General features: G+C 41.0%; 1 protein-coding gene across 1 annotated transcript in view; it reads right to left on the bottom strand.

Moving 5' to 3' along the window:
• Window positions 1-805: 805 nt before the first annotated feature.
• Window positions 806-10,043, bottom strand: part of FAM189A1 (family with sequence similarity 189 member A1) — a 388,540-nt gene continuing 379,302 nt past the window's right edge. The window contains exons 8-9 of the mRNA XM_044283306.1: window positions 6,175-6,500; window positions 806-991 (exon numbers count right to left, since the gene is read on the bottom strand). Coding sequence (XP_044139241.1) covers window positions 806-991; window positions 6,175-6,500 — 512 coding nt within the window. The remainder of the gene's footprint in view (window positions 992-6,174; window positions 6,501-10,043) is intronic.

The following is a 10,043-nucleotide window of genomic DNA, read 5'->3' as shown; positions in this document are numbered from 1 at the left end:
CTACGGATGTGGACAGCACACAATGTGCTGTCCGCATCTTTTGCGGGCCCATTGAAATGAATGGGTCCGCACTCCTTCCGCAAATTTGTGGAGTGGATGGGGATCCATTCATACGGTCGTGTGAATGTAGCCTAAAACTGAGGACTTATTGTATGTTTGTTTTGACTTTGTGTTCTCTCAGCTGCCACCAGTTTTACTTTTATGACATGTCATATTAGCCTCTACTAAAAACAAGCCTTACACAGTCTATATAACCTACATAGAATTTACTATAAATAAAAAAACAAGATTTTTTAGATTTTTTTTATTAAACCACTTTGTGAAAACACCTTGAGGTACATAAAGTAATACAACACTGAGGTTGCAAGATTCTTCTTTTTCCGAAGATTTTTCTCCATTTATATGTTATGCTACCTTTCAATGATGGTACAGACAGGATATACCTTAAATGTGATCTGCAAGTTTGCAGGACCAGATAATGGCTCCCTTTTCTGGGAAGCGGCAACTGTTGGGAAGATGGTATACATTTCATGAAGCTACATGGCAGCAATATCCAAATCTCTATTTTAAATGAAAAAATAGATTAAAGTTTAGGTGAGTATTCCAGAAAAGGCTTTTTTTGAGAAATAAAGCTTGCATTGTTGGTGCAGAACATAATACATTCAGGGACCTCTTTGAACAGGAGTCTATTGTCCCATGCATGACCATGTTCAGATCAGAGATGCCATGTTGTTGGTGGGTGTTGGTGAATGAATTGGATTTCAATGTCCTCAGTCTTTGCATGCAATCTTTTAAAAAGCGGTTGTCAAAGGATGGTTTCTCTACAGACTCCAATAACATTCTGTTGTCTGTCATGGTCCATTTCTCGTATTAGATGTATCCTGTGTAGAAATGTCACTGGAGAACTGAGAGCACCACAGCTTCGTAGGTGAAGGTCTTCTTGCAGTCGTTTTCTAGACATACTGACACTGTGCTGAGAGCTTGTGATTACCTGTTAATAAAATAACCATGGTTAACACTTGCTAGATGGATAAAACCAATAAGATGACTGAAGAGGCTGATGACCTTCTCCCTCTATACAAACATTTGCATAACAATTGCATAAATATGGCCACTATAAAAGATAACTATGGTTTATGTTCGTTACAGTGGCATCCAGTATGTCTCAAGAAAGAAGGTTGCCTTGTAAGCAAAGAAGGATTTTCTTTACTGCCTGGAGTAGAGACTATGGGACTCTATGCTGCAAGGTGTTGATTTGGATGATTTGATACATGAATTTAAAATAATAAACTGCATTACAAGTTATCTTTATTAGACACCTTGAAGTGGGTGTTTTATTGGTATAAGAAATTATTTCACCTAACAAGGGCAATTGTCAATGATCTAATTATGGTTATTTTCAGGGGCATAGATAAAGGCTCATGAGCCCTAGTGGGAAACAGCTTGTTCCCCCCGTCTATGCCACTTCACTTCAAAGTGTCCAGTCACAATCTGTTGGTAATTGTGCCAATGTTCCCACTGACCTCTAAGCCTATGTGTGTATCCATAAAATGACAATGTTACTTATCCCACATGGTATATGTAAACAAAAACAAAAAAACTGTGCCGGTAATCAGGGGTGTATCTATCACAAGGCAAACAAGGCATTTGCCTAGGGCGGCACTTGAAAAGGGGGCGGCAAAATGCCTTCTTTGCTTAGTGATAGTTACACAATATGCTAAATATATTTTTTGTTGAAAAACTTACTTCCTCCCCCTCCTGACTTCCTCCCGACCTCCCCTGCCTTTTGCGTCCTCACGTTGCCGTCATGGCGTCACACGGAGGTGGAGTCACGGGCCGGCAACGCTAGGGTGAGCCTTATCTCCTCCAAGTGCAGAGCGGATCCTGCACACGGTCACCGTGAACACTGAGGCCAGGCCCCGGCCACCAATGCACTGATCCCTGAGCCTGCTGTCTTCAAAAACTGTAAGTACTTAAATTACAGTAATTCACAAAAAATCAATTACATAGTTGTTTTATGGGGTAAGGGGGTTGGGACCCGTTGGGTGGTTAGAGGGGGGAGAATTAGGGAGGGATTAATACTGTACTAAGTCTAGATGCACATTGTTTTTTAACAAGGAAGGGGTGGGTCAAATTTATATTAGGGGGGGTGCCCGAGTTTAGTCTCGCCTAGGGCAGCACAAAACCAAGATACACCACTGCCGGTAATGCTGCTTTTGGTAACCTCACCTTAACAAAATGCTACAGTATCAGGGGCCCCTGAAAAACAAAAACTAAAAGTGGCCCCATGTTGTAGGCAGGCCCAACTTAAAAGAAGGTGGGGCAACACATGTAGGTGGAGTCAACAATACCATAGTGCGAAATACCATCCCAGCAGAACCAAATACCAAAGTGCAGAATAATACTGCCCCAAAAGTTTTCCCTCTGTGGTGGCCACCAACAGATGCCATTTTCTGTCCTTCTCCAGTTGTCTCTGATTAACATATGAGCAGGGGGCATAGGAGGTGAGGTGCAGGCCACAGAAGTTGAATTCAAGAGGTAAGTAAGGTCACTGGCCGGGTACATGAGTAGCTTATTCTCACTGGGTTAATTACCACTGACATCTCATTATGTACCCTGCCAGGTGCAGAGAGGAAGGCTTGAGCAGCCCCCTGGGCATCGAACCACCGGGCCAATCCGCCCCTGTACAGTATAATATGCTATCTAAAAGCTATGTATAAAATTGTAACAGTGAAAATGACAGCTCGCTCCACGGAAATCAAGCCCTAATGGAGTCTCTTGTTGCAGTATTGCTACTATTTGCCTCAATTTCTAAAACATGAAAGAAACAGCTCATCCCACAAAAACAAGCCATCACAACTGCACTGATATAAAATAATTTCAGAAAAATCCATAGTCCAAAAGCTAAATGCAATCTGTCCGAGTGGACAGATTGCAAAGTAAGATAGGCACCTAAACTTCAGGTGCTTACTTCGCTTGGAAAACAAATAAATAAATACATAAATAAATGATATAAAAAAAATACATTTTGTGAAATTTAGAATCGCTTTTAATAATGTATATTTGAAATGTAAGGTACACTTTAATTTTGTCATTAGGGATGAGCGAATTTCATATTTTGAAGTTTGTGTGCGGGTTCGTGTTGTGTTATTTACTGAATTGCGTTATGGATTCCGTTACCCATGGTACGTGGTAACGGATTCCATAAGGCAATTAAGTAAATACCACTACACGAACTTCAAAATATGAAATTCGCTCATCCCTAATTGTCATCTTAAAACCTGAATACTATAATTACTGATGTTCAGACTGACTAAACAGAAATTAATTAGTCAAATAACTATGACAGTCTCAACTCTCTCATATAGTAATTGTTACATTTATTTATGAACTCTGAGTATATATTCACATTCTGAGTATATCTTTACATTCTTCCTATGAGGGCTATAGCTATAGGGGTGCAGAGATAGAAGGCACAACTGAGCCCTGATGCCTGAGACAGCCCAAAGTCCCCTCTGTCCCTCAGTATTATAAAGTCACACACTAGGTGATATTTCCTGTAACGGTTTATGCAATGGTGCTCAGAAGCGATGCCTCAGCAATAATAGACTCATAGTACTAAATGAGCTGCAATATTGACAGTATCGCCGTATCAGCAATATTCCAAATATCATAAGCTGTTCTAGCATGCTACACATTACACTGAAGGAAAATGTTCCAGGAGACGTAATTATTTAAAAGAATCAAGAACATAAGATGAATAGCAGCTCGCCTGCCAGGACTTGGAGTGAGTAATTATCTTTCATTTATTATTGGATTTTGATAATTTAACTGAAAGTTAATAATTCAAAAAGGCATTGTACAGAATGTTTTCCAATTACTAAGAAAAGTTGCTTTGTAAGCCTCTTCTTTCTTGATAAATAATGCATGTGATTATTGTCTTTATTGTAAAAGTGTTTTTATAAAGTTCAAAAAGCCTAAAACATCATATATATGATGTGCATAATAAGAACCTGGGAACCTGCCTTAATATACTGGTGGTTTAAATAAGTATTAATGTGTATTCTAAGGCATACAGAATTAGCTGTCAATCAATGTGGCACCACCCACATGACTCCTAAGCAGAAAAAGAGCTGAGATTTCAATGAATAAATTACAAGTTGTGTTGAATCTTTTCCGATAAAACTGTATATATTAATCTGCTCAGATCCTCCTGTCTATAACTTGCAGCCCTACTGACTTGTCTGTATTGGTAAACACTTGTATAAAATAATTATTGAGCATCTTTTCTTCTAATTAAATTTTTTATGGCATCTTGGTTATCACTCCTATAAATTGATGAATAAATTGATAACTGGGGGTTTCTATTCCCCTTGTCGAAGAAGTGTGTTACTGTATAGTACAGTATCAGACTGTATAGGATTGCACTCTCAATTGGTAACAACAGTTGTCAATCTATTCATACATTTCTGGGAGGAATTACAGAGGAATAGTACAATGTAGCATTTAGGGATGAGCGAATCAACTTCAGATGGTACATCCAAAGTCGATTTGCAAAAAACTTTGTTGCAATATTGCAAAGAGTTCCAGCTACGTACAGTATTAGAATGTATTGGCTCCGATGAGATGAAGTTATTACTTTACAAACTCGCGAAAGATTTTTTATCTTTAAAATAACCTACTTAAGAGTTGTCCTTTTTAGTAAACACTTATATTCCCTATTTTTTTTTAAAAAACATTGGAGAACATTTTCTTACAATTCTACTAGGGATGAGTGAATCAACTATACAGTATTAGAATGTATTGGCTCCGATGAGCTAAAGTTATTACTTCGCAAAGTCACACAATACTTCCTGTAATAACTTCAGGAATTAATTCTTACAATAAAAAACCTTGGTACCAAACTCTGGTTCAGTTCCTAGTAGAATCTTGGAACTGAACTCAAGTTCGGTACCAAGGTTTTTTACAGTACTAATTAATTCCCGAAGTTATTACAGGAAGTCTTGCTCAACTTCGCAAAGTAATAACTTCGGCTCATCAGAGCCTATACATTCTAATACTGTACGAAGCGGGAAGTCCATACAGTATTACAGCAAAGGTTTTTGTGAATTGACTTTGGATGTACCATCCAAAGTTGATTCACTCATCCCCAGTAGAATTGTAAGAAAATGTGCTCCAATGTTTTTAAAAAAAATAGGGAATATAAGTGTTTACTAAAAAAGACAACTCTTCAGTAGGTTATTTTAAAGATAATTTGTTTATTAATATTAAAGGGGTTTTCTAGACTCCTGATATTGATGACCTATTCTCAGTATAGGTCATTAATATCCGATTAGTGAACTATTGAAGTGAATAGGAGCTGAGCTGTAGTAATCCAGCACGGCCCCTACACTTTGCTTCCTGTTCCATTCAAAGTGTTAACTTCAGCACCACAGGCTGCAGAGACAGCTGATTTGTGTGTATGTGGGGAGGTGGGCAGCATGTCAGAGCCTCATCTATTGGATATTAATGAACTATCCTGAGAATAGGTCATCAATATCAGGAGCCTGGAAAACTCCTTTAAAGAGGACCTTTCACCACCCCTGACATGCCTAGTTTAACAGAGTCATGAATTCCATATGTAATAACAATTCTGGAGCATCCATTCTTATGGCTCCATGTTGTGTCATTCCTTTATTATTTCTTCTAGAAGCTATAAATGAATTGCTAGCAGTCTACAGTAAGGGTATAGAGGGGTGGTAACCATTTGGGGGAGTGTACCTTCACAGACTCACTCCAATCAGTGCTACTATTTTGGGATTGTGCAGGGACACCCCTCCCCCAACTGGTTACCTCCCCTCCGTACCCTTACTGCAGACTGCTAGCAATTCATTCATAACTTCCAATAGAAATAATAAAGGAATGACACAACATAGAGACATAAGAATAGATGCTCCAGAATTATTATTGCATGGGGAATGCATGAAGCTGTTAAAACGGCATGTCAGGAGTGGGGACAGATCCTCTTTAAGGCACCTCATATCAAATGACAAAGCCAACTTTTTCAATTGACAAAATCAATATGCGTATATTGTGCTATATATGATGATTAGATGGCTGTAGGCAGGACTGAGAGGCAGGTCTAGTTCTGCTGTATTCATGTATTCCAAGCTATGCTTTGCCGATTTTATTTACCTGATCTATAATGTTGGCACTAAAGATGGCTTCCTCCATGTGCCGCTCATCTGATTTGATGACAGACTTAATACTATTCACAACATGTTGCACTTCTGGCGACAGGCGACAATTTGAATGTTCCAGAAATTTAGCCACTAAAATCTTTGTGTCCTTGTATGTTTTCAGGTCCACCAGAGAGTTGGGTCTCTCTTTTGAGATATTTTTTAGGGCCTTAGGCTTGATTCGATGACTTCCTTTCTTGTTGTCTTTTTGTCTTCCCAGTAAACAATGGTTTCCAGTCTCCTGGCAGGCGGAGGCAGTCATGTGCGGGTACGAGCAAGGAGCTGAAGAGAGAGAGAGGGGGATAAGGTAAACAGCTGAACAGATTGAAACATGATATCAAGACTAAATTGTCTGACTGGATAAAAAGCATAATCTAGCATCAAGATGCAAAGCATAAATAATTAATAAATAAGATTCTCCCAAGTGTGTATTTAGCAGATTAGGAATATTCAGCGCACGTTTTAAATAAATGAATTCTAGTTCAGTCAAGCTCGCTGATGTACTGTATAATCCATCTGGAAGCAAATCATAAGGCAACGTACGACATGATTTGTAAGTAGCTCAAAATTTACCATTTGTTACTTAAATCTGAACATGCTTACAAAAAAAATTGTAAAAATAATAACTAAGGAAGTTACTCACCATGGGGGGTCATTATTAAACATAAATACACCTTTATTTGGCATATTTCTGGTGCAGATTGCGGCTCACAGGCAGTGATGGCCAGTTCGCAGTGTTCGCGAATGAACACATGCGGGCTGCCATCTTGACTCACCCGCCCGGCGATGCACAGGTAAGCTGCTGGGGGCCTTCATCGGGCTGTTCTCGGAACTGCCTGCTCCCGGTGACTGCATTTGATTTCAGAACAGCTCCCGGTACAGGCACAGGTAAGGGCTTACCTGTGCATCGCCGGATGGGTGAGTCAAGATGGCAGCCTGCATGTGTTCGTTGGCGAACACTGCAAACTGACCATCACTGCTCACAGGTCCTTTGTGCCGCAATCTGCAACTTTTCCCCATTCACGACAGGTCTAAAAAAGTGGCTGTGGTATGGACGGGGAAGGGGACGAGCGGGTAGGCATAGAAAATGGTCTAAATGTCAGACAGCTAGGAAGCTGTCTCACATTTAGAAACGGCAGTGGATCCATTGAAGTAATGTAGAGGCCTGCACCTCTACATAACTGTTACAGATCCACTGCCACTGCAGGGCCTTATAGAAAAATGGTGTCTAAAAAGAAAATCTTAATAAATGTGCCCCCATGTATTTACCCCTATTTGGTGCATTCACCACAGCACATGGAGTCAGGCATGCAAGATACTGATGTGACATCACAGGAAAGGCTCTTCATAATGCTACTAGGGGTTACATGGTACAGATTTATTATTACTGTCTTAAAGAAGCACTTCCACAAAAACTTGTATTCTCTGACAGAAAGGAGGATGATGTAAACTGTAGTGAAGTAAACTGAGTGTATTTGTCAGCTACCCTCTCCCTTCAGCTGTGTCATGTGACCTACATGTGATATTTCAAGAGTCATGTGACCTGACTCTTGAAATATCACATTATTTGTGGACATGTAACCGGTTTCTCTATGTATTCCTATGGCACTCTCAATGTCAGTCTCATAGAAATGTATAGAGAAGTAACTGACCTCCTGTCCTGTGTCCGTCTGAGATCAGAGAGTTGGTCAGATGACACAGCTAAGGATCAGAAGGGAGGTTATAACTCACAAACACTGTCACTGATAAGAAGAATACTTTCACTACAGTTTAAATCATGCACCTTTCTAATAGAGAATACATTTTTTCATGTGTGTGCTTCTATAAACTTATGTTAAAGAGGACCTTTCATTACGATAAAAAATCGAAACTAAGTATACAGACATGGAGAGCGGCACCCAGGGATCTCTCTGCACTTACTATTATCCCTGGGCGCCGCTCCGTTCTCCCGGTATAGGCTCCGGTATCTTCAGATTTTCGGCTCAACATGGAGGAGCCTGCTCTTGTTCTCCTGGGCGTCTCCTTCTCCCAGGCTGGAGTGCTGGCCAATCGCAGCTCTCAGCTCATAGCCTGGGAGAATGGAGCGGCGCCCAGGGATAATAGTAAGTGCAGGGAGATCCGTGTGCGCCTCTCTCCATGTCTGTATACTTAGCTTAGATTTTTTTATCGTAATGAAAGGTCCTTTTTAAACTACACCAGAATGTCAGATGATCTTATCATAAGCTACACCTCCTTATCTAGATGCAAAGTGGGAGATTTATCAAGACTGGCATGTTCCGGTCTTAACATCTCTTGTGCTTCCGGAGGATACGCTTAACTTATGGAGGAGGGCCAGGCCTCATCAAAAATTAAGCACATCCTCTGGCAGTCAGTGTGCCTAAACTGAAATTTATGGCAGCTTGTAGCAGCAATAGATTTCAGTCTTCATTTATGCTAGAAAACTTGTGCAGAAGATACACAAAATTTGCTATGTCTGCTGGCCCCACCTCCTTTTCCTGTCACCATGCCCACTTTGCAGAAAGTGGTGAGGGCAGGGTAAAAACAGCAATTGCTACCACATTTAGTCACAGTAGCATTTAAAAAGTCTCAAACACTGGGTAGGGGGGTGGGGAGGGGAATTCTGTAAAGTAAAACTGGCTTAGTTGCCCATAGCAACCAATCAGATTTCACCTTTCATTCAGAGCTCCTTTGGAAAATGAAAGATAGAATCTAACTGTTTGCTATGGGCAACTAAGCCAGTTTTCCTTTACACCCGTTTTGATCGATCTCCCCCGAGGGTTTGTGACTTTTTTCACCAGAAAAATGGTGAAGTGGATAATAAATCTCCCCCAAAGTCTCTAAAACACTTTATAAATCTAGTGCAAGGCATGTACACTAGTGTTGGGCAAGCATGCTCGGCCGAACACCTTTTTCACTCGAGCATCGCGATGCTCGGCACACCGCGTGTGCTCGAGCGCAATGATCGAGTCTCCTCCCGCACGTTTGTTGGCTGCTATGCAGCCAATAAACATGCAGTGAATTAGTGCCACTCACATATTGGTTACTGACATTACAGTGATTGGTCATCGCGTGCTATATAGTAACCGATGACACGTGGTTCGGCTCAGACTTAGGGCGAGCTGCAGCAGAAGGAAGAGAAAGTGTAGGGAGAGGAATTGTGTTTTTTTTAGGGAGTTTTGAAGGTTAATAGTGCGCTAAGTTACGCGCAATTGTTTGGCTGCTGTTGACAGCAGCGACATTAAGTGCGCTACATCTCCTGTATAACTTTAGCCGCTGGTGACAGCAGCGACATTACCTACGATACATCTCCTGTATAACGTTAGCCGCTGATGACAGCAGCGACATTACCTGTGCTAGATCTCCTGTATAACGTTAGCCGCTGGTGACAGCAGCGACATTAAGTGCGCTACATCTCCTGTATAACTTTAGCCGCTGGTGACAGCAGCGACATTACCTGCGATACATCTCCTGTATAACGTTAGCCGCTGGTGACAGCAGCAACATTACCTGTGCTAGATCTCCTGTATTACGTTAGCCGCTGGTGACAGCAGCGACATTACCTGCACTACATCTCCTGTATAACGGTTGAGCATCCTAAATATCTGTGACAGTTACATTTTTTTGCGCATACACTTACAAAACCTGCGCTACTGTACGTGTGACATACTTGCAAGCATATATACTATTAAATACGCTTAAGGAGAACAGTAAGGGACGGGAAAGTGGCCATGCTGCTGATGGTGCACGCAGAAGCCATGGCCCTGGGCGTGGTGAAACTGTGCCTGCTGCCAGAGCACAAGAAACACACTCATCCACAATACCTAG

This window comes from Bufo gargarizans, chromosome 2 (assembly GCF_014858855.1).
Source record: "Bufo gargarizans isolate SCDJY-AF-19 chromosome 2, ASM1485885v1, whole genome shotgun sequence".
Lineage (NCBI taxonomy): Eukaryota > Metazoa > Chordata > Amphibia > Anura > Bufonidae > Bufo > Bufo gargarizans.
The sequence above is the reverse complement of the archived record's forward strand: the minus strand, read 5'-3'. Positions and strand labels throughout refer to the sequence as shown.